Below are 26,572 nucleotides of genomic sequence, written 5' to 3' on the forward strand. Positions count from 1 at the left end.
CATTTAAATTTCCTTCTGCATCTGTTTATTCCTTAGAATAATAATCTTTTTTAGATGAGCGGATTACACTGTTAAGAGTATTGTGATATTTTTTAAAATACTTTTTAAGGCTCTGTTCAGACGGTTTAGAAATATACGATTTATAAAGTTTATTGCGTTTTTTAATTCAACGTATAATTCCTCGAGTGATCCATGGGTTTATTTTATCATTTTTGCGTTGTTTTCTTTGAACAAGTGGTATATTTTTATGATAATAATGAGTTAGTTTGTCAATAAAGTATTTGTAAGCTCTTTTAACTTCATGCTGAACCATAATTTCATGACATTCTTCTCTTTCTAAGTCTTCAATCAAGGCCGAAATAGTATTTAAATTTTCTTTTCTATATTTTCTTCTATGATTATTATCATTAAAAGAATTGGAAAATATGTTATCAATTATTGTCGCTGACATTGGAGTTATACTAGTAGGTATATTTATACATGGAAAAAAATCATATGAAAATAATGTATTTAAAAATGTATCTATGTTATTATCACTGGCATCATGATTTCCGATTAAATGTGACGTGCTTTGTATGTGATTTGACGATTCAATATTGAAATCGCCCATTATGTAAATATTTTTATTTTCTCGTGAAATTTTATTCAATTCACTATCTAAGTTTTCAAGAAAGTTGTTAATATTACTACCTGGGGGTCTGTATAATGTTCCTATGACTACATTTTTTCCAACTTTAATATCTATTTCAATGAATAAACTTTCTTTATCTTTAAAATGAATATCTGTTCTAAGTTCATATTTGATATTTGAATTAATATACATTGCCACCCCTCCTCCTCTTGTTTTCCTCCTATCAATGTGTATCATGTGATAATTTGGTAAATTATAGATATTTGGAGAATTTGACTTCAGCCAGGTTTCCGAAATACCAAAGACTGAAAAAGAATAATTGTTCTGGAATTGAAATGTAGTAAACTAAAGTTATTATTAACATCAACATTGCCATCGTTATTGTCGTTTAACTGTTTAATTCAAAGGCTGATATAAATTCCAGTGAAGTATAATATTTGCAACTTTTGCATCATTTCGACTATGAATAGAGTCAATTTTATCCAAATGTGAGGTCATTTAAATACCATAATATAATAGAATGGACCAAGCAGGAAAGTGATAAGGGAAAAAGGGAATGGGGAGTGCAGAGGGGTGCAGGACGAAGGAAAACATCTTTCAAAAAAATATGCTAACTTTGCCATTAACATTACGCACGTACAATGTGGTCTCAATTATACATGTCTATTTCCTACACATGGGACATAAAATATATTTCAACATAAGGAATTTAGCAGCTATGCATAACTTTTTGTTTTTCATTTGTAACAAAAACTATTCACCTTATTCGAATCTATCTATGGTGACAAATATAATAAATTTGATATAACTTTACTAGTTATCAATTCACTTCTATTACAAACAAATATATAAAATAAGCAGGTTATACCCGTTAATATGGAATAAGAAAACGTGGTATACCTGTACGACTATAATGTACACAATAGCAATAATTAAGTGTCTTAGATTTTTATGATAAACAAAGATAATAATCATGCAAATTCATAGTAAGAAACTGAAATTTATGATGGTTATTACATTGTGTAAATGTAAGGTTGAAAATTAAGAAAGAATTATCTTTAAAAAATAAAACGGGGGAAACGGAAAATGTAGTCAGATTAGCAATAATTCTCAAACTACTGCAAACATCAAGTTACATCTGTGAAAATACATAATGATTGAGTATGACATCACATACGAAGGTAGAATGAGACACTGTAAAAAGTTTTCATTTGAAAGCATTCAGATCAAGCGTGGGAAAAGGTAACGAGTAATAGTGTAATGCACCGATCATGCCGATCTGAATGAATGTCTAGTCATAAAAGTTCTTCTGCTGCACAGAATAATTACATCTGTAAAGTTTAGATGTGAGGTTCATAGAATGTGCATGGTACACTTTTTTCTAACTAGTACACTTATGCAGAAAAAAGGTTGAGGTATGAAAAAATGCATTGAGAATGTACATGCAGCAATGCATAGTAAAGGTTCACTCCGGGTTCACCTTAATAATTATTACATAATCCACGATAAGTGTGTCTGACCATGGACATGGGCATACACCGAGAACAAGAATCATCTTTAGATTCGGTTCTCTACTTTGATAACAACCCAATGGAGTGTAGGCCTACTTAAAGACGAGAATGCCGCGTGGGTACACTGTATACTAAATGTTGTTTGTTCGAAATAAGTCAAGTGTACAGCTTCTGCCCAGCGGTACTGTTTGAAATGTATTCAATATTTTTGCTATCACTTTTACAAATATATATATATATATATATATATATATATATATATAGCTGAGGAAACAAATATATAATGTGGCATCTGGAAATTCCAACAAATTACACCGTATACACTGCAAAGGTGTTTTTAATGATAAGCTCATATCTGTGAGAGAATGAAATGTTTAATTAATATGTTTTTAGGCAGACTTCATGAGGACTGACATTAGCAGAATGTACATAAAACTAAAGATTTGTGATCTTGTCCGTAATAGGTGGTATCCATACTGATTACCACTATGCTAGAAGAAAAAGTGTCTACCATGCATAGATGTATTAGTCATGTACCATTATGGAACCCTATCTGAAGACGATCTGATTTACAGGGTATACTTCTTTACTATTTTAAGAGGCTATTTTCCTGAATTAAATGTAAGTATTTATAAACCTAATGAGGGTATTCCATCTTACATAAATTTATTGTATTTTTGTTTGAGCAATAAAACCAAAGTTTCAAAATTTGTTAATACCCGCCAAAACAAGTCTTCGTAATCAATGTTGGAATATTTAGCGTTAAATTCGAATGTGCACGTTCGAAATGAGGCAGAATAAACTGTTTTGTACAAGTGCTTCTGAAATCAATAAAAAAAATTAAGGAAACCTTAATCAGACAACAAACAAAGCACATATCACAGTGAACAATTTTATACTTTTTCTTATCAGCTATAAATGCATTTTTGTGACAACGATTCCGACGTCTTTCAAAGTTCAACTTGAAAAAAAAATCAAGAAAATTAAAGTACATGATAAACGTACATATCGTGAGATGAGATCCTTCAATGAGCAGAATAAGAGAAACATTAATTGAATAGTGACACAGTTTTCGAGTGACTTGACATGTAAAGTTGTAGAGCTTGGCATGGTAATATGAAGATCACCAGTGTACTGGAGTCACGATAAAAAGAAGTAGTACACGTTTAGCACAAAATATTGGTTGTGAATTGAAATATCACTGATGATATAATTGCATTCATCATTGATTGACGTGCTCGAATACAGACTGCCTTTATTGTATCAAAGTCTTACCTTTCTTAAGGAACATAAGTCATTATTTTTCTTGCTATACTTTATACTCTTCTATATGTATATATATATATATATATGTATATATATATATATATATATATACATACATATATATATTGATGTGTGTTTTTTCAGGTTAAGGGATATGAAAGGTCTAAGGTAATACATAAAGAGTATATAGTAATAATTGAAGATATGACTAGGAAGACCACTTGTTTGTAATAAATGGTGAAGAGCAGATCTCGGGAAAATGGACATTTCAAACGAACAATATTACAAAAAGTGAAGCCTCAATGAACGGGTATTATGGCACACCGTTATCACTAGCAGAAGTATTATTCAGTTTCAACGTTACAGGCTGACTAATCTTTCCATTGTAAATTTTGTTTCAAGTAATACCATAATGAGTGACTCCAATTTTTTTTATACATGTATTGACGCCTTTTCATTTTTGCATGACGTGCAGTTATCATTTTCACTAGAGCTGAATTTACAACTTCTAAGCATTTAATCTTGAAATTATATTTCAAATGTTTCATTTTCTTTTTGCACGATGCATCACAATACATAAGTTCGCACTGTTTAAGAATGGTGATAATGTATTTGTCATACATGTTTACTGCTAAGTTTATATGAAACACAAAAAAATAAATAAAAAAATGTCTGTCTGCACCATTTCATCATCACATCTGACTTTATTCGGATTGTTACTCACACAAAACTGAAGGGGATGCCTCCAGCTTGTCGCCATTTACCAGAGTAGAATCTGAGTTTTGTTCCTTTACTGTACAGTTCTTGAACTTGTTTGATCCATTTCTTTTTCTCTTCCAGATCTGTTGGTGTGAGGTCATCTGTCATGAAATATGTTTCATCTTTCAGGGTCTCGCGGGCACGACGCATGACATCTATTTTCTCTCTGTTAGACAGGAACTTCAAGAGGATGTGTCTTGGACGACCATCAACCTTCTTACCATCACGATGGGCTCTTTCTAATTTCGTTTTCACCTTAAATTTGGAGTGAAGAATCGACCATGGTGACGGGATCTTCGCGTTCCCCTTGAGGTGCTTCTGGGATGCCAATTATTTTAATATTATTTCTCCTGGAGAATCTTTCACTCTTATTTACTGCTACTTTATTGCGCTGGACTTCTAAGCGGAGCTCACCGATTTCCTTTTCCATGGTTTCCATTTTGCTCTTCATTCTATTTTGATTTTCCGTCATGTCATCCACTCGCTTACGCTCAAACTCAAACGATGCTTCCATCTTATCTTCCAATTGCTGCAACTTTCCGACGAAGCTATCCACTGCATTCTTTATCATCTTTTCGAATCTTGCCGTTGTTTTCGTAAAATAACATCCAAGGTAGTAGATAATCCAGCGTCGGCATGGGAAGTGTGCAAAGTAGAAGGCTGATCGGTCCCAGAAATGGCGCCACGCGCCATGGTGATGACGTCATCTTCCTGTAATTCTGCGTCACTTTTTCTGGGGTTGAGGCGGAGGCTGCACTTCTCACCGGGCTTGTAGGCCGTGTGTTAGACATGTTAGAGTTTGAAATTGGCGGGCTGTTACGTGTGGAAACGGATTGGCCCTTACGAGTAGATTGTACATACGTTTTTTGCTTTGTAGCAGCTTGTCTTTGAGGCCTTTTACCCTGTGGAGGATCCATATCTGATCTGAAAGTCACGGCTGTCACAATGCTGATGAAATAATTTAAACTTGATGGCTGTGAAGTCCCAAAATTTGAAAAAATTAGTGACGATTTAAGACCAACATTGAAATAAGTTGTTTCTATTCCATAGAGTCCTCTATCATGTTTTATATAATCACCAATTTGGAGCCCCCATTGAGGCAAAAGGCGGTTCCGATATACAGTCGTGCCACTTTACTCCCTTGAAACTAGTTAAAGAGGAAGAATAGGTTATGCCTTATCAGCTACATATACAGACGTGTTGGCAGAGGAAAGCCTTTCTCTTTCAGGGGGCTGTTAAAATCACCCGCTCTATGCATTATTGCCTTTTTTTAATGAAAAAATCACCATTTTGGAGCCCCCATTGAGGCAAAAGGCGGTTCTGATATACATATTTGCCACTTTTACGCCTTTGAAACTAGTTAAAGAGGAAAGAATAGGTTTTGCCTTATCAGCTACACATAAAGACGTGCTTGAAAAGGAAAGCCTACCCCCTTCAGGGTGTTGTTGAAATCATCGCATCCCTATTGCATTATTGCCTATTTAATGAAATATTCACCATTTTGGAGCCCCCATTGAGGCAAAAGGCGGTTCTGATATACATATTTGCCACTTTTACTCCTTTGAAACTAGTTAAAGAGGAAAGAATAGGTTTTGCCTTATCAGCTACACATAAAGACGTGCTTGAAAAGGAAAGCCTACCCCCTTCAAGGTGCTGTTGAAATCATCGCATCCCTATTGCATTTTTGCCTATTTATTGAAAAATAGAAAGATTAAATGGGAACAAACTTTGAAATTTAATGTTTATTTTCTGAGTAATTCGGAGGGAGAGATAACAGGAGATCCCGCCCGCGCATGCGCAGTCATCATTCAAAGCATCAAATATGACTCCTGATAAAAAAGCTAGAAAGATTAAACTAAGATGAGAACAAGTTAGAGCTAATATCGCCCTAGAGTAATGGGAGGGAGTGGGGGCCTGTAATCTCTCCCTCCGAATTACTCATAAAATAAATATTAAATTTCAAACTTTGTTCTCATTTAATCCTTCTATTTTATTTCGTAATTCTCCTGGAGAAATTACCCGAGATTTCAAAGCTCAGGAGGCATATTTAATACCAAAATTACACCAAGTCACAACCCTGGTGTGAACAAACATAATACCTCTATGCAACCGAGGATGAGGTACTGCCTAACAAGGAGGCTGAGAAGTCACTTTTCTGATCAAAAGCCTTATGGTAGGATTGTTGAAAAGTTTTCTCACTAGACCATCCAGCCTGTCTGAGAATAGCAGCGATGTGAACTTCTGACCACTCAGCTGCTGACACCGACGCAGCCCTCATGGAGTGCACCTTGCAGATATCAGTGTCTACCCCAGCTGCAGCTAGAGTAACTCGTATCCATCGGGAGATGGTTTGTTTACTTATCGGCCACCAATAGGAAACTTTAAATAATCATTAGGTAAACTCACCTCTTCAGCAGAAGTATTTACTTTGTTTTTTTTTCCAAGGTGCACCCTGCTTTGGGGGGCATTCTGCTCTGCAAGCCTGGGTTCTGCCACTGGTCTTGACCCTTGTTCTTGCGTCGTTTCCACTAGGGCTGCCCTAACAAGGGACCCTCTGGGTCGCCTGACCACAAATCATGTTGGGCTGACTGAGCCCATCCAGATTCACGAGTACTGGTTTTATTCCTGGCATATGGGTGATATGAGTGAGTCTTGAATTGCTTGTCCTTCATTTGGCCTCTGATCATCCCTACAGCTGCCTTTTGTTGCTCACTCAGGTCTTTCACTTGCTTAGCAAGATCATCTCCAAACAAGAACTTGCCCACTTGGGAAGATTTGTACAATGGTGTAAATTTCATATTCATATCAAGTCTGATAAATTACGATGATGATGAGGATGATGATAATAATGATCGATGACAAATCAGATGATGATAACGGTGATTATGATATTATATATACACAGATGGACAGACAGAAAATATATCAATATATTTATTGATACACAATAAAAACGCTGCACAAAATATCGCTGTATAAGATGTGCTGTATAATTTTTTGAACAGCACATGTTCAAGCTTTGATAAATATTTGTATAAAACACGGCGAATGGACCTGTTTAAGGTCCGTAGACAAAAGGGTTGTACAAGAATTGTACAAGAGTTGTACGAGATCGGCACATGACGTAAAGCGCATGCGTACGCGTGCGCAGTGGTCGGAAGATGGCGTTGAGTCTGATCGACTCGAAGAATGCTGCAGTGCACTGGAAAAATCGTGTTTAATCTCCCTTTTAGAAAATGGAAGATTTGGGTGTGACAAACCTGCTTCAGGATTGGGACTTCCCACATTTATTTCCAATCTTTTGAGGTAAATTTAGTGATTGATTTCGAGTGAATGTTCATGAATGATATCAATTGCCAATGCATTGTTACCGTTGTTGCAGTGCTTATATTGTGTGCATGTGCATGTGTAACTCTATATGATGGTGGTCGCCAAGTCTGCGCACCTAACGTCACGATCTGAGTTAAGATTTAATATGAATTTCTATTTATTTCACAAAATCTTATAGTTGATAATGTTCCTCAAATCATTATGAGTTATTATACCAAATATCTCATAAAATGTAAAAGAAATATATCATTTTCTTGGAAAAACCTCGGGCAGTCATTTTGAGATTGGAAAAAAAATGGTTCCCCATGTCTGTGCACCCATTCACTTTGCACGTGATTCGGAGATTTTGATGAGAAAGTCACAAGAAATGCCAAAATTTCATTATTTTTCCGCCATTGTGAGTCAGATTTTGCAATAAATATCTGTCTATGCATTAAAAGTTTGTGTTTGTTGCGTATTTTCTTTTACTAGAATTGCGCAGATACGCGTGTGCGCAGACTATTACCGTGTTTACGCTTAATGGGCATTTGAATCTGCTCGTGGTTCTCAACCGCGAGCTGTAACAACATGTAGACACAAACCAAAAGCCGATTCTGCATCGGCTTTTGGTTCTGAACCAAATGCTGATTAAGTGTAAACACAGTACATGGTACCTCGAGCGAAGTTCGTGCAGGCTCCTCACCACTTCATTACCACTACACTACGCTCCACCTACCCGAACTTCGAGACCGTGAACACGATCTGATATTCTGAGTGACAAAAGGTGGGATTTTATGATGGGCGGGGTATAAAATTCATGCAACATCACGATCTTTAAAAATAATCAAAACTTATACATGTATTCTTACTTTGCACAAAGTTTCACTTCTTTTCATGCTTCTATCAGTCTCAAAATTGGTGATTTAAATTAGAGCCAACATGAACTATGATGAATTTCCTCACATATAAATAATTCGCTGCTGATTTCAAAACATCGCATGCGGATGCGATATGCGCAAGGTACCGGGTCCGGTACAAGCTTGGACCAGGCCGGTCTAAAGCGCATTATGTAGCCTAGGCCTGGCTAGATCTAGGTCTAGTCAACTTAATTCAATTTTGTACATCTACATATGTGTATGTTAAACCCCATTAAAATCTAGGTTTAAGGCATGGTCACACCGCCCGAGCGTTGTTGGAGCGGTCGTGGAGAGGAAAGAAAAAAAATCATCACCGCTCACTCCCGTTCACCATTTTCGATTTCGATTGTTTTTATTTTGTTTTCGATTTTTGTTTTTGTTTATTTCCCAAATTTTTTGAGTGAAATTCGACCCCCTCTCCCTACCGCTCCATGACCGCTCCAACAACGCTCGCGCGGTGTGACCATCCCTTTAGGTCCAAACCTACATCTAAATCCCAGCCTAGCTAGGCCAATAGTCCTTTATTATAGGCCAGCCTAGTCTATAGCCTAGGCCTAGAGAGGACAGGCCTACATGCAAATAGTAACAGATCTAAACGTTACATTGTAGCTTCAAGAGGGGGGTTCTTGCTACGAGTTATTGCAGATGTATGTACAGTTTGTGAATGATCAGAAACTAATTTTGAATCTGAGATACAGGAATTAGGTTGACTTCATGTAAATGCCACACTGCACAAGGGAATTTTTTTATTGCGAATGTGTACAATTTATCCACTTACTCCATCAGTTCTCTTAGGAATAGTCAGATAACTTGTGTAATAATGGATATTGTTATTCTTGATCTTTTATTCATGTTTATCACCGTTTAATGTTGCAGAAGATGAGCACGAAGAATACACCTACTGGATGCAACATAACTCATCACCTAACAACATTATTGTTAATGTGACGAACCTTGGTACCGAAATATGAGTGACTAGAGGAAACCCGCGACTAAGCACAGCGGAAATTCTTGACAAGTATCTACAGCTTTTGGGAATGGTAAAATAACTTGATTACTACAATAGTGCAGTGGATTCGCATTTTGTACGCGCTATGGTACCTTTTTTTGTTTTTAGCGGTTCTAAATACCCATTATTATTATTATTATTATTGTTATTATTATGAAAAAAAATCATTTTAGATTTAATTGTTCGAAGTTGAACAAAGCATTTTTTGGATGGTTATGAATTTCCAAAATTATTCTCTTTCTTGCTTGAGAATACAGTGCAAGATTATAGGATCACTTGTTCTGCCCCGGCGACGATGGCGTTAAAAATTCATTTTCATCTTAGTTGTCATAATTCTATGATTGGTGGAAAAGTTGTTCTGGAGACCGATTTGAAAGATTAAGTTGGGATGTGTCTTCTTTCCATGAATACCAATCTTGGGCCTTGGGGGGATATTAATTTCCCCACCTATCCCCCTGGTTTAGGGTTTTTTTCATTCTCTTTTTTTTGTAATCTGCAACATTTGGCAATCAATGTGTATTGGCCAATCAGAACTTTCTATTGAGTATAAGTTGGGATTAACTTTTATTAGCTGTTAAGTGGTTCGTGACAAGGTGAGGAATTCCCATCGATTGCGCAGCCATGAAGTTATAGTTACAGTTTGGAAAGCATACCGTAGTTGATGTCAGTCAAGTATTATACCTGCACATATGTAATGTACATGCATGCCTGTAGTTCAATGCATACATGTACAGTTTTGCAAATACTAAGTATTGTTTCTCCAGTGGTTAATTACTCCAATAGTGATCAATATTTAAAGGAATGTGATAAATGGTTAGAAATAGAAAGGTCAATGTCAAAGCTCACTACACTTTACTTGATTTGTGCAGTGTGTGCATGTGACCTAGGGTATTTGGTACAAAGACTAATGAGTTTTAATTTTTTTTTTATTCAATGAGCAATATTTAACATGACTTTAATGACAATGTGATGTATGAAAACATTGTATGCTGGTAATTGTATTATGTGTGATACAGTTTATAAATACTTATTTCATTTTCAGATTGATCAAGACTTTGATTTAACGATTGAAGATGCAGCTCCTGGTGCCCTTTTTACAATGTGGCCAAAGTTGTGAAGATTAATCCAGGATATAGAAAGATCCTAGGGGCCGGAGTGGACCAGAAAATGTCGCAGAGTAAGTTTTACTCTTATACTCCATTCAAGCTTACAGTAGCAGTGCGAAGACTTTTACAAAGCTTCATCAATTGACATTAAAACTGCGAAAGATGATATTTCCTCTTCAGGTGTAAAAATAACAATGCTTCCAATTTAAAGTGAAATCAGTGTTCTTACGTACAACAAATCCTGTCCAACATAATTGTAATTGTTGATGGACCTCATCAAAACAAGCAACTGATATTCTACAGTAACATACACCACTTCAGAGTAATGATTTCTGATGTAGAACTAACACAGACCCCTTGTATTTTTACTATGTTGCACAAGCCATTAAAGAGAGATAATTGACTCTCAACGTACCAGCTGAATACTGTGCACAGCATTATTCACCATTATTGTGTAGCAGGAATTTCAAATGGGAACACTGACAAAACTTGAATAACTTTGTACTCAAGGCTTTTAATCAAACTTGGAGGGAAGCATGGTTATATGCAAATTTATTTAACATTTACCAAACATGAGGGTCATCTCGCTCAAGGTGGAAGGTGATGATGAGCATGGGTCAAAGTAAGAGGGATGATGTTCTTCAGAGTTTTGAAGGTCACCTCCAGTTCCACGCCTAAGGTCACAGGCAGGGGTAAATAAGCCTTTTGAATATAAAACGATTTTGTTGTATATTAATGGGTGATTCATATGTAATAATAATGGTATTTCAAAGACTGTTCGCAGCAAGAGCTGACTCGAACAGAACTTTTACATAAAAAACAGCATTAAACATAACTCTATCAAAATAGAATTATAAAAATACACAAAGCATAAAAAAATCTACTATCATTAATACTTTGGGGGTTAATATGAATCAACAGAATATTTTCAAATATAAGTAACTGCAGAGGTTTCAAATTTTGCTTAAGATAGAGTACATGTATACGAGAAAGCGGATTGGAAGGATTTATGATGTAAGTGAATTGGATTGGATAAATTTGACTTGAGGATATCGAGATTTTGAATTAGTGACGTATTCAGAGTAATAGGGGAGATGGAAGTGGGTAACAATGGGTAAATAATTAGAATAAAGTTTTATATACACAGAGTTTTGTATACTTATTTCGTTCTACTAAAACATTACAGATAGTCGCTTATTATTCAAATTCAGTAATAATAATAATAAGTCACATTGCATGGTGAGATAGAGAAAGAATTTGAGAGAATGATGGAGGAGGGAAAGAGAGAGAGAGAGAGAAAGATAAAGAGATAGATGGGGAGATAGAAAAGGAAGAAAGAGAGAGAGGGGGGGAGAGGAGATATGAAAATAAAAAAAACTTAGGAAGAGGTCATAATACAGATCATAACATATTGTCTTCTTTATCTAGGATTCATTCAATAAGCTTATTAGATATGGGATTGGACTTAGTTTGTACCTTTGCTGAAATTACCTTGGTGAATCCTTTTAGTACCTTCAATCCTTATAATTTCTGAATTATGTACTTGTACCCATTCCACTTGTAAGATCGAATCCCACTTACAGGCAAACACATTTAGTTTGAAAATGCTGAAATTTCCTCCTCACCTTCATCTATCTTTCCTATTTTCTTTGCTCCCATTTTTATTTTGTTTTCCCTTCCTTCACCGGTCACTTCTTTGCTCAAACCGTATTTTCATTTATACAGGTCAACATTGAAGAAAATTTGGCTTTCAGTGTACTTCCTGTGATTTTGATCAGCAGAACGCAAGGGGAGAGAGGCAAATGTGCCGTACTTCAAAGTCTTGAATCTTTCATCAATCTCCAATTAGTAAGTATTGATTATCATCTTACTTTTTCGAAGTTTTTATTTATTCATTTTTTGGCCAATTTAGGTTAAAGCTCTGATTATCCTGAAAAATATTAGAACGTTACTGTTGGCAATCTTAGAGAGCACTTAGGCTGACTCTAGCACATGCTCACTTGACCAAGGCAAGTGAAATATCAAAGTGCTAAGTTGCTTACCCAAAAAGGTAAAAAAAAATAATAATGTGGGCAAGTAAAATTTTGACCCCAACATTGAAATCTGTTTAGGGCAGCTATCTGACTGTATTTGTTCTATCTAATAATCCTGATACTAAATGAAGCATCTCGATTCTGTAGTGCAAACCATAACAACAGAATAAATGAATAAGTTCATACAATGACTTAGTGAATACCTATTCTGCATGTATGTCATGGTTGTTGCATGTCTATGCAAATCTGCACATCTTGCGAAGACTTGAAATCTCCTTAAATGCAGTTCTCCAAACTCATCAAAATACCTCCTATGGTTTTGCCTCAATAATGTAATGTGATTAACGCCAATTCATGTTATTTTTTTTAATTTGTGGGGAGGGGGGGGGGCAATATAAGTCCTTCTTAAAACGATGGTCCGGGCTGAAAATATTTATATCTTAATACAAAGAGTAGAATTCACTGAGCAAACTGCCCAAAATTTCATTAAATTGGATAACAATGTTATTGAATTTTAAAGTTTAGCAATATTTTGTGAAAATAGTTGTCATGTATATTCATTAAGTGGGCTAATGATGTCACATCTCCACTTGTTCTTTTGTATTTTATTATATGAAAATAGGTTTATTCAATTTTTTTTCCTGCAAGAACTAGAATAATTGGATTGATATCTCATTTAGTGCATTAGATATTGATTGCTGCAACTTATTTCACTATAAGGGAGACATATTATTCACACAAGTATGAAATAATGAACAAAATATGATTTTATGTAATAACATAAGAAAATGGAAAGTGCAGATGTGACATCCTCAGCCCACCAAATGAATATTCATGACGACTGTTTTCACAAAGTATTGCTAAAGTTTACACTTCAATAACTTTACTATTTGATATCCGATTTTGATGAAATTTTCGGCATTTTGTTCAGTGAATTCTACTCTATGCATTAAGACATGAATATTTTCTGCTCAGACCATCCCTTTAAAGATATTTGCTATCAATACCACAATTAAGAAAAATCTTAGCAGCATGATTTCCCACGCTGAAAATCGTAAGTTGACCAAATTCACTTGCCCATTTCATTATACAGGGTGGCCCAAAAAAGAATAGAACAATTTAGATCTTTAATTTCAGTGATATAGCCAAAATGCCATTGTATTGGAGATTTTTTTTTGTAGAATGATGTAATTGTCATGTTTTGTGAACCCTTGTCATGATTTTCTAAATATCATTTACCACCTAGTATTTCCCATTCCTGTATTACCTATCAACCCTGCTCTTAGTATGTAAGGTATAATACAGATTATCCAACTTGATGTCTGTGTGATTGGTCTTCTACCCCCTTCGATTCTGTTTTGCACTTTATGTAGGAAGGAGCATGAAGAAAAAGAAGATGAACAGGCATTGACAATGGCGCGTTCCATACTTTGGAGTGATTGCACAGTGGCACCCTAATTTCACCTTGACATCAAGTTGGTTTTAATAAAAGGAGAACCATGAGAGAAATTGATAAATGAAAGTTTGGCGAAAATCAAAGAATAACAGAGTTATAAGGCTTCAAAGTTTTAAATTTGTGACGTGACATGCGAGCAGCTCCCAATATGTCAATCATGTAATATAAATTCGATAAAATGCTTTTTTTTATGGTTTTCATGAAAATTAAATGGGTTTTCATCAGAAGCTTGTGTGAAATCATGTTTCTGATAACATTGAATCCACAGGTAAAATCATTTTCCAATTTCCCTCGAAAAAGCACTTGTATAGAATTTATATCGCATGAAATATGGGGAGCTGCTCGCATGTGAAGTCGAAAATTTAAAACTTTAAAACTTCATAACTCTTTCATTCTTTGGTGGATTTTCACCAACTTATATGCAATGTCAGGATGAACCTTGCCTTCAAACTTTATATTGGCAGCCTTACATTGACATTTACATACAGTATTTTAGGTTTTTTGAGCAAGTATATGAAAAAGGTGCTAATAAACAACTACTTCCCCTTCTTAACCCTAAACAGGGGGATGGGGGGTTAAATCAATCTTCCCCCAACATTTTCTGCGATCATTCCGCCGCGCGAGATATTTTGACCCCGCCACTCTCAAATTTACGATGCCCAGGTACGTTGTTCCGAAATTAGGAAACATTTCGTAAGTGTATGTCTGACAAAAAATTGTTCCAAAACGTGATTTCGTCCACAAAGTCAATGCAAATTGAGTTTTCTCATCTTATTCATAAAGCTACGATTTTTACTCTAAACAGCTGAAATCAACTGATTTCAGCATAATTATGCTACAAAAAGGTTGTGCTATAAATCTGGTGAAAAAAAAGGTTGAAAGACAAAGAAATTCCTAAAACATTGAAATACATAGAAATAGATTTCCAAACCGAAGTTTTTTTTCAATTGCGATTGTTAAGAATGCTACAAGGAATATTTTTACCAAAAATTAGCATTCTGGGAGCTTTATGTAGTGAATTAGGGCAAAAAATATGATTTATGCATAAATTATTTCATATAAAATAAAATCATTGTTTTGGAAATTATTACCATACATCCTTGTAGTTAACATCGTACACTACTAGCGCGCAAATTTTTGCGGCGCTCGCGTGATCGGCGAGAGGGGGGGGGGGCACTTCCATTCACAAGTGGATACCATACGCGACCATGGGGTCTCGAAAAGCACCCTAAACACGTAATTTCCATATTCTGAAAATGCACCCCTTTACAAGTATTGGCGTGTGAAACCCTACCCTTAACAAGTATTGAAACAAAATGATACTCTTGGCAAATATTCCCTGAAATGGGCCCCTAAAAAAGTACAGGAATGTTTTATTGTTATTGGTCCTTCGATCGTCTGTTTTACCTTATTTGGTTTAGTACGACCCCACTTTCTACACCTCACGCAAATCGGACTCTAAACATGAAGTGTTGGGGCAAAAAGGACATCCTTTATAAAACATTTTATTTTCGTTTTATCATCCCCGCAAATTTTACCCTAAACTCGTAATTTTCCTAGCGAAATAGATACCCTTTTTTCACTATTTTTGTGTTTTTGACACCCTTATCACGTTACGTACGTAACGTGTCCTATTGTGAAAAAGACATGCTTTTTATGTGTTTTTTGGTCGCGCGTAGTATACACTCATCAATGTAAGTGGCCTCCCGGGCACCCCCCCCCCGGCCCACATAACAGCCAAAAAAGCATGGTCTAGTTGTGGTTAAGAGGAGTGCTCGTTTGTTATTCTATTGATTACATGCAAATATTTTTAGGTCAAATAGCATTTTTTTATGACGGTTGGCGAATTTGAGGAGTTGTGTGAATATTTTCACCTTTTGGTGCAGAAGAACAGTTATTGTTATCTTTATTGTAAGAACTGTAAGTCCAGTACACAGCATCTTTCCAAATTTCATGCAAATACAAGATAGAATCTTCTAAGGGATGTCTGAAACATTCAGATGACAATCTTTATTCCAATTTGTTGTGCCAGGATAAATTTGACTCATTTCGCTACTTTCTCAATGCTAATTATGATGTTCCATCGTTGATTTTATTTAAATATTCAGCAACTGAACATTTGCTCAATACACTAAAACCGAAGGATCTTTTGTACCATAATTGGATACCACCCACTTATTTTTCATCCATTGCACACTTATTTCACTGTGGCCCGCAGTAATGCTGACCTTGGGTCTGTAATAGGACATATATTTCATATGTGCTTTGCTCATATAGTATTCAGTGGCTTAACCCTAAAAAGACGGGGGGGGGGGGCTGGTTCAGCCCCCCCCCCTCGACATTTTTTTCGTAATAAAGCCCCCGTGTAAGGGTCTTTGACCGCGTCGTTCACCGACTTTTTACATTCAAGTCTCGCGCAACTATTGAGCCCAAATTTCCGACCCCCGGATACGCGGTTCCGAAATAACGCATTTTGTAAGTGCATGTAGACCCAAAATTGCACAAAAACGTGAATTTGTGTGCAAATCCAATGCAAATAGAGTTTTTAGCCAACTGTATCATTATTTTTCCTTTTACTGATTGAAATTTATTAATTTCCATCTTATTTATGGTCCAAATAAAGTCCCCGACAATTTCAATTGAGAAACAATAAAAACAAAAAGTAAAAAAACAAAGAAATACATAAAAAAATTAGAAAACAATAAAATACATAAAATAAATTAAATGTGATTTTGAATTTGTTTTTTTTTACATTTAATCAGATTCATATAAAGTGTCTGTGTACCAAAAATTTGCATTTTAGGGGCATTATTTAGTAAATTAAAACTAAATTTTGATTCTACGCTTAAATAAGCTAATTAGCAATGACATTGTTCGCAGAAAATGATCTTGTAATTTTGTAGATTATGCCATGGGTTACGCGCGTGCCAAGTTTTGTTGCAATCGCGATCATAAGAGGGGCTTAATCAGCCCCCCCAGTCTTCTTAGGCATCGAAATAGCCCAGTCTATTTGGGGTTGAAATAGATTTAATGTTTATGGGTCTTGTTATTTGCAATGTTTCATGAAAATGTAATGACAACATTTTTGTCTAAAGTTATCATGCCAATATTCAATGAAATTTTCATTTATTTATGTATCAAATAGCTAATAGAAATATGAAAAATATGTGTTTTTTCACTGTTGGAAATTAGTTATCAGAGTAATTCTGAAATAAATTTTCTGCATACTTAAGATCACTACAAGGATCCCCATCTTTTTAGGATAACGTTAATCTTTTGCATTTGTGAAAGCACACAGGCGTCTAATTTTCTTGTAAAAAAAGGTGGGGGGGGGAATAGATTAAATTACTGTTACCGAAACAAGGGATAAGAAATTTACTGCTTTTTAAAAATATATATTGATAACAAGAGGGCAGCAAATACATCAAAGATAAGTTTTGGACATTTCTTCATATTTTGTACACATTTCACAATTTTCTACTTTTCCCCGTGCAGAATTGAATCTACCCGTTCGTGTTCCGATATAGTATGTCAGAGTCTTCCACAGTGTTACAGAGTGTTTTGAAGTGATACCTTGTAAAAAAAGGTTTTGGGAGCATTGCCTCCTATATATGTAATGTAAAACATGCATACTTTACTGTGCAGGTGTGAAATGCAAGAATAAATATCTTGAATGAACCTGAAAGCATAAAAGTTTTATTTGATTGTCAGAATACACTTGTCGAACATTTTTTTTTATTGAATGTGGGATGATTGAATTTGTTCTCTAATGTACATCTCCTTCGCCTTCTTCCTCTTCTCCTTTGCCTTCTTCTTCTTTGCCTCCTTCTTCTTCTTTTATACAATTTTATTTTTTTATAGTTTTTTATACAACCATAGTTTATACAGTTGCAAAAAAATTAATCAGAATTGCATACAAATCTTTTTACAACCCGCTGTATAAAACATAATTTGTATAAAAATTTTATACAACCTTCTGTTTTAATTTTGAACAATCGAGGGTTCTATAATTTTCAAACAACAGTTGTAAGGTTCATATAGTAAACAGCGGTTGTATAAAATTTCATATAAGTTGTATAATTTTGTTTTACTGTGTAGATATACAGATAGAATAACATATTAAACAGATTTAATAGATATATAGATATTAGATAGACAGACAAATAAACAGACATAATTATTCGAACAGATCAATAGATTGAAAGATAAAAAGATAGACATACATATTTAAACAGATAGATGGGTAGTCGGATAGATACCTAGATGGATCGGAGGATATGTAAAATATAGGTGGATAGATTGATAAAAGATGGATATATATATAGAAACATACACAATAAATCGAAAAATATAAATATTTATTAGATTGAAAGATAAATGGATAGATACAGATATACATATTCAAACAGACAGATATAAGATAGATAGATAGATAGAACATAGATAGAAAACAGATAGATAGAGAGACAGACAGACATACAGATAGATAAATAGAAAGAAAGATACATCATGTAGGTAGGTAGATAGATAGATAGATAGATAGAAAATACACAGACAGAGAGACATATAGATAGGTATAGAAAGATAGACATATTCAAACTAATATATATTAGACAGAGAGATAGATAGACAAATAGATGGATAGATGGATAGAAAGATAGATAGATTTATAACATAGATAGCGGATAGATAGACGGATATGATTAGATATAACATGAAAAAAGTAATTATAATCTGTTTTATTTTGCAATATTTTAACTATTATTCATTGGAATTCTTATAAATGATCGTGCGCAAGATATTATAAAAAAAAAAATAAAATCACGTTCACCCTCGGACTCGAACCCCTGCACGCATGACTGCATGAGATGCAAGTCTGACGCCTTACCGATTGAGCTACAATATTTCCCTTGGACTTTACACGTATGCAAAATAAGAGAATCTCAAATCCAATTTTGCAAGTGAAATACGGGCATTATCCTGGCATCTGATCGAAAAATGAAGGAACATTTGCGAAAGAGTAGAATCTCAGCGACATCATACTAAGAGGTCGGGAATAACTGACAAGAGAAAAATGGAGATATAGCTCACGAAAAAGAGGAATGTAGAATCTAGTTAAACACTAAAGTCATGTCCCATGGAGATTGCACGCAAAATGAGTAAAAATGACATGCCTTTATTATTTGCAATTTTTCAGGATGATCCGTTTAATAAAATGAAAAATAAAGGCAATAACTCAAAATTAATCAAACCTAAGCTACAACATATTCAAAATTGGGCAAAAATTGACCAATATTCACAGAGTTAGAGGCCAAATTTTCATAACTATTATGACGTCAAAACACGCAAAATGGATATTTTGACTTCCGACGCCATTTTGATGACCTCATAATACACGTTAGGGTCCAATGAGACATAAAACCATATGTATAATTCATACTCTATCGAAATATTAAAAGAAAATTGGGGGTCCACGTTCGTTCTGAAGAGCTACAGTGAAGTTTTAATAGGCATGTTTTTGTCCATATAGAGCCTATGGAAAGAGCTCCCGCGCACGCGTGCTGCAAGCTTTAATGGATGCTCATTTCCTCATTAATGATCGTAGAGAGCTGATCAAGGTATAGATTTGATCAGAATTATATCAATAATAGATACGTATAGAAAAAAAACAGTTACGCACGAAAACGCGCGCACATACTTGCGCGCGCAAAATGTTGAAATGCTTAAAATGACCTGAAACGTACCCAAAATTAATTATAGGCGATTTTGAGCATTTTTTTTTAGTTTTGACGCGGGCGTACGCGCGCGTCAAAACCTTAGACCTTTGCTTGACCTCTGATAATATGGACAGTTGACCTTTCAACTAAAGTTTATTTGATGTAAATATGATTGATTATTGATGATCCGTTATGTTGACATGATCAAATAAAGAATTTTACTAAATGACGCAAGTCAAAAAATCAATCGCAAGTCCCAAATACGCGCTGTTGATTGGTTGAAAATCAAGTTGCGCATGATTTTTAGAGTTGCGATTGATTGCAACTTTTTCTGCAACGGGATCCAGATGACCTTGAAAAGCTTAGTACAGCGTGTCTATAATAGACTTTATAAATGACGAGAGATTCAGTGAAATTGATGCAGCCGATTTGGAAAAAAGTCGCTGACAAAACATAGCCTGTGCGAAAATAAATAAGGAAAATTCTCACAAAATTAAGAGGGGATCTGTCAAAGACAGACAGTGGCGTAGGTACGGGGGGGGGGGGGCTAGGGGCACGTGCCCCCAAGAGATTTGGTGTGCCCCCCACCCCCAGATGCTCCCTAAAACAATTGGCGGAGCAAATAAAAAAGAGAAAGACAAAAGAAAAAAATAAGAGGAGGAAGACGAGTGAATAAAATAATGTTAGGGGAAGACTTAACAAAAAAACTTTCATGTTACTATAATATTGGCGCTTCGCACCCGAATTGCCTGTTCGATGAGATTCATATCTTGTTTGGAAGTCAATATACAAAACATATTTCAGCTCGGACATCGAGCTTTTATCATTTTTTTTTCATTTACAAATTTAAGTGCTCTATAAAATGTCGGTTTTATGGTCTACATATTAACATTTTAACCTCACGCTGCGTGGTCGCATTATTTGATTTGCCAGGTACATATTGTCTTCGTGTATTCCATAAAGTTCTCAAAATATCAATTTTCATGCAGATGTGATAATGAAACATAGGCCTATAAGTTACCGCTGCGCGCTCGCATTTTGATTGGTGAGTACTTTACATATCAATTCTATAACCAAAAATCTCCCCTTTTCTTACATTTCATTAAATAAATTCAGCCCGCGATTTGCACTCGCATTAATTGTTTAAACTGTACTTACCATTGTAATGCGTATTTATAGTTACAAAATGCTTAAAATCTCAAATTTTCAAGCCTTAAAGGTCAAGTCCACCTCAGAAAAATGTTGATTTGAATCAACAGAGGAAAATCAGACAAGCACAATGCTGAAAAAATTCATCAAAATCGGATGTAAAATAACAAAGTTATGACATTTCAAAGTTTCGATTATTTTCAACAAAATAGTTATATGAACGAGCCAGTTACATCCAAATGAGAGAGTCGATGATGTCACTCACTCACTATTTCTTTTTTTTTTTTTGTTTTTGTTGGGGTGGGCTTGTCCTTTAAAAACGACAACTTTCACGCTGTCATTACGCATTAGATTAACAAATAATTTTTTTTTCATGAATTCCTAGTAACTAAATTTGGTCTTTTCGAATGGAATATCGACAGGCTTAGGAATAATAAGAAGATAATCATCATTTTCATGATGACAAAATGTCCTAAGAATATACCGGTCCTTTGTTGTAATAATTTTTCAAAAATATCAGCTGGCCCTTCAGGCTCACACCATTCATTAAGTGCTTGAAATAGGCCTTTTTAGATCAGAATATTAAATATTTTCAGCTCGCGCTAGCATTATTAATGTTAATGATTAAACAAATGTATTCAGAATGCCCAGATTATATCATAGGTCTAAATCTAAAACATGCGCGATAGCCTGCGTAATCTTTATTTATAATGCATGTGCTTAAAATATCCAGTTTCAATAAGAATGTCAATAATTGTCTGCTCGTGCTTCACGGTCGCATTATTAATGATACACAATTAACCATATCATATTCATGATTTAAAAAATATGAATAGAAAGTCCCGTTTGGGGTCTAAAATCTAATTTTTCTTCCGCTCGTGCTTTGTGCTCGCATCGATTACAAAAAGCGCTTAGAATGACAATTTTTTTAGGTCGGACTGTCAACAATTTTTAGCTTGCGCTTCGCGTTCCCATTATTGAAATATGTATCATCTTCGTGGGTAAGTGTAAACAGTCCTTTAAATGTCCCTTTTCGATCATGCTAGAACACTTATTAAAAATTCTTCTCGTGCTTGGCATTCTCAGTAATTATCTAGTTACATACGACTCTTGTTCAGGATCACAAACAGTGCCCAGAATGTTAAATTTTCAGGACCAAATACTTATATGAAAGTTAAAAAAAAAGAACGAAAAAAAAAAAATCGCTCGCGCTTCGCGCTCGCACTATTTATATAGGGCCTATGAGGTTATTTCATATTTATGTTATTTTATAAGAATAAAGCTAAGAAATGACTGATCCGGAAAAATATAGGCGAAGATGATTTCGGGCCCCATCCCCTATTGGCGAAAGTCGGATCCACCCTTGTGACCATACACACACAGAAAGAATGGTGCCCCTCTGAAAAAGCAAGGACCCCCGGTGCCCCCCAGGAAAAAATCCTAGCTACGCCACTGAAGACAGACCACCTAAAAAATGCAGATTTCGACTTAAAATCTCAATCAAATGAACTTCTTATCCCCTATAAATAGTACCACATTGTAAGAAATTTATTTGTCTTTCATATGACACTACTTTTGTGGCAATTGAATGTTTCTGCCAAAATCTATGTATGAAAATTCAAATATTCTGAAAATTTGGCGGCCATTTGAAAAAAAGGGGCCTCACAGGTTAATCTTAAGGATACAGCTTGGTTACTTAAAAAATTCATATTCAGCGTAAAAAAACTGGTCTAGAAGCACTATATGAAAATTTCTAGTTTTCCGTGTGGCACCTTGCTCAATTATAACCGGTACTATTAACCCTAGTGAAGTGAGCCTCGAGCAGATCATGGATTTTCCAAAAGGGAAAAAGAGTCTTCACTCTCGGATGAATCTTACCTGAGGTCGGCGAGCTTTGCATCCAATCCGAAAACCAGTCTTCAAGAAGTTCATAGTCGACTTTGATCTTTTCCGATGTTGTGTCGTCCGTGTTTTCATCAGTCACTTTTGTGATGCATTTATCAAGGACAAAACGGCACACACCTGAAATAAAAAAAGACGACGTTACCAAATTCTCAATCTTTTCAAAATGGTTCAAGCATTGACATTCACCATGTGAATAGTCGTGATTTGTTTTGTGTAATCGATGTAATAAAATGAAAGAAGTTTAGATGAATGCATAAAGGCAAACACATGTAGTAGAGTTGAAATTAGTACAGTAGCATTTCTTGAACACAATTTCTGGAGAGAGAGAAACATTCAGATGGGACTGGGAGAAAAAAAAGAAGGTTGATTGTAATAATGGTGATGATGTCGAGGATGGTGGTGGTGATGATGATGATGGTAGTGATGATGATAGTGACATTGGTGATGATGATGATGATAATAATATAACATTCATAGAACACAGAAACTATTCCATAAAGTATATATTCTACTGCGCTTTATGGGACTCCTAAATTGCTTGACATCAATTAAATAGATATGTTTTGAGCTTTGATTAAAAGTTGTTTACGGAGGGTGCTTTCCTAACTTCCAGGAGTCAGGTATTCAAGAGCTTGGGGGCTACACAAGCAAATGCTCAATCACCTGGCGTTACTTTTGTTTAGAAGGATGGAATTTGTAAAAGCAGAGGATCCGTTGAACTGCGGATATTGCGACCATGATTACTGGTTTATATCTCAATAATTCTGTAATGTATGATGTTGATGATGATTATGATGGCGATGATGTTTGTAAGAAGGGTGGTGATGAAGATGGCGGTCATGATAATGAAGATTGTGGTGATGATGGTGGTGGTGATGATGGTGGTGGTAATGATGATAATATTGATGAGGATGATGATGACAATGGTGATGATGATTGTAATAAACGTGAAGTGAAGATGACGGCCATGATAATGATGATGGTGGTGGTGATGATAATATTTTTGATGATGAGGATGATGATGATAAGAATGGTGATGATGATAAGAATGGTGATGATGATAAGAATGGTGATGATGAAGATGACGGTCATGATAATGGTGGTGGTGATGATAATACTGGTGATGATGAAGATGACGATCATAATAATGGTGGTATGGTGATGATGATAATATTGATGATGATGATGCTGCTGATGACAATGTGACTTACCCGGCATAGTTGTGATGAGTTCCCTCATGGGGGTAGTTTTGTTTGCTCCTTTGCCAGTAGAGTGAGTCATCAGATCCCGCCATTTCTCTTGTGATAACAGAGTTACAGCAACCATTCTATCGAACCAAAAACACAATCATTCAAATTCATTATTTATCAGGAAGCGTTGTGGTGTGTTAATAACATTACCATCCTAACGGAGCTTTTAATAGTAGCTAATCACGGATAGCATGGTCCAAGCAATTACTTCTCTTCATATCACACCCGAGAACTCAATTTTGATTGGGTAGTGAGTCATGTTACCATGGCAATGGGATTACCAGCCAATCAAAATCTTGTTTACATGGCAGAATTTAAGTGCTACTTACTCATGACCATTTCGGATCGCATGGTCCAAGCAATTCCTCCCCTTCATGTCACACTCAAAGAACTTGATTTGATCCTGACCCTGCTCAAGTAGCATCTCCACAATTAGAACATTCCCTACTTTACAAGCATACATCAATGGGGTCATCTGCATAAGGTCAAAGGTCAGCAAGGTCATTACAAATGGTACAAGTTGGGGGTAAGATAATTATTTAACAATCATTTCATGAGTATGGAAGCAGACTTCAAACAAATGTCTTACTTTATAGGCGTTACATAAACAGGGTAACTTGTATGAGGTCAAAGTTAATGCAAATTGTGAGTATTTGAAGATGCAAGTAGTTGGTGTTATTTCTTGGCTAATTAGTTCTCAGCCAATCAGATAAATTGGTTTCAGTACATATACATGAACACTCAGTGAAAATTACTATTTGTTCATTGAAATGCTCTTTGATTTTTTTAAATTTTATTTCAATTAAAAGAGAAAAATCCAACAAGCATAACACTGAAAATTTCATCAAAATCTGATGTAAAATAAGAAAGTTATAAAATATTTAGCTTTCACTTAATTTAACAAAACAGTCATATGCACATCCTGGTAGGTGTGCAAATGATGTGATCGGTAGAAATTGAAATATTGTACAATTCAATCAATAAAAATAAAAGAAAAAAAATAATAGTGAAGGACATCACTGAATCTCTTATTAGCATGTCACTGCATTGTGCATATACTAAGCGAAATTTAAAATGTCATAACTTTATTTTACATCCAATTTTGATGAAATTTTCAGCATTAGGCTTGTTTGATTCTTCTCTTTTGATTCAAAACAACATTCATCTGGGGTAGAATTGACATTTAAGTGATGATAATTAAAAATGACTTACTTCGTTGTTGTCCTGGATCGTCACAAGTGACTTGTCAGTCTTTAGGAAAAGCTTGGTGGTTAGTTTATGACCTCCTTTGATGGAAAGATGAAGCGGTGTTTGTCCTGAACTATTCCTAATCAATCAAAGAAAAGAATCATTGAATGACTTGTCTGTCTTTAGAATAAGTTCATTGGTGAGTCAATTACTCATTTTGAAAGCAAGATAAAGAAGTGTTTGTCCTAAACTATTCCTAATCAATCAAAGAAAAGAATCATTGAATTGACTTGTCTCTCTGAAAAATAAATAAGTTTACTACCCATTTTGAAAGCAAAAAGATGTGTTTGTCATAAACTATTCCTAATCAATGAAAGAAAAGAATCATTCTGATGCATGGCTTGTCTATCTCTAGAAGAAGGTGGGCAGTTATTAGTTTATGAGCCCTTCTAAAATACCCGATGAAGTGGTGTTTGTTGTGAAATATTCCTAATCAATCAGCGTGACTTGTCTATCTTTAGAAGAAGCTGGACGGTTATTAGTTTATGAGCCCTTCTAAAAGCAATATGAAGTGGTGTTTGTTCTAAAACATTCCTAATCAATCAAAGAAAACAATCATTGTGATGAGTGACTTGTCTTTGTAGAGAATAAGTTAAGTGGTGAGAAACATCTTCAGGTAAGACATAAACAGTCAACTCATTAGTACAGTCAGTAAAACTCTTAGTAAGGTTCTCAGAATGCATGCTGGATTAAGCATAGTTTTAGATGCAATCTGCATAAATGGGTCAAAACTAGTCTACAGGTACAAAATTCGCATAGTGCACAATACAAAGTGTGAAGCAGTAAGACTAGACTCACTACATGTATGTACTGTGGCTGCCTCTTATTCGACAGACAGAAAGTTTAGGGTCTACAGTACTCTTTACTCCAGAAATGGTGTAATTAGCTAGAGTGTCCAATTTGAGTCTACGCTTGGTGACAAGTCCAAAACTACATATTTAAAGTCATTTCCGTGAATGCGGCCTACAAATTTGAAAATACATGTAACCCTATATTACTTTTCACAGAGTCTGATATCATCCTCATCCATGATCTTCAGGATAGCTTTTGCAGTGTCTAAATGGCCCCCTAGGGCAATGAGGTGCATGATACTGTTGCTTTTGGGATCTTTCAGATGGAGAGAACGCCTGTACCTTGATGCAAACTCCAACAGACTCCTACATAAGAATGAAAAAAATAATGAATGTAACAGTAAACTGCTGATTCCTCTATTGCCATCATGTCCACTCATCATATGGTCTACCTTCATTTAGTCTTATTCCGTCCATCACCATTTCGTCTAACAACCAATTGGTCCAATAATCAC

At 35.2% G+C, this 26,572-nt stretch overlaps 1 protein-coding gene across 1 annotated transcript in view; it reads right to left on the reverse strand.

Moving 5' to 3' along the window:
• LOC121417388 (transient receptor potential cation channel subfamily A member 1 homolog) overlaps positions 1-26,572 on the reverse strand; it is a 102,756-nt gene that overhangs the window by 30,809 nt on the left and 45,375 nt on the right. Inside the window, exons 11-16 of the mRNA XM_041611078.1 lie at positions 26,265-26,423; positions 25,231-25,345; positions 24,348-24,493; positions 23,980-24,095; positions 22,742-22,885; positions 11,076-11,210 (exon numbers count right to left, since the gene is read on the reverse strand). Coding sequence (XP_041467012.1) covers positions 11,076-11,210; positions 22,742-22,885; positions 23,980-24,095; positions 24,348-24,493; positions 25,231-25,345; positions 26,265-26,423 — 815 coding nt within the window. The remainder of the gene's footprint in view (positions 1-11,075; positions 11,211-22,741; positions 22,886-23,979; positions 24,096-24,347; positions 24,494-25,230; positions 25,346-26,264; positions 26,424-26,572) is intronic.

The sequence above is a fragment of the Lytechinus variegatus genome, chromosome 6 (assembly GCF_018143015.1).
Source record: "Lytechinus variegatus isolate NC3 chromosome 6, Lvar_3.0, whole genome shotgun sequence".
NCBI lineage: Eukaryota > Metazoa > Echinodermata > Echinoidea > Temnopleuroida > Toxopneustidae > Lytechinus > Lytechinus variegatus.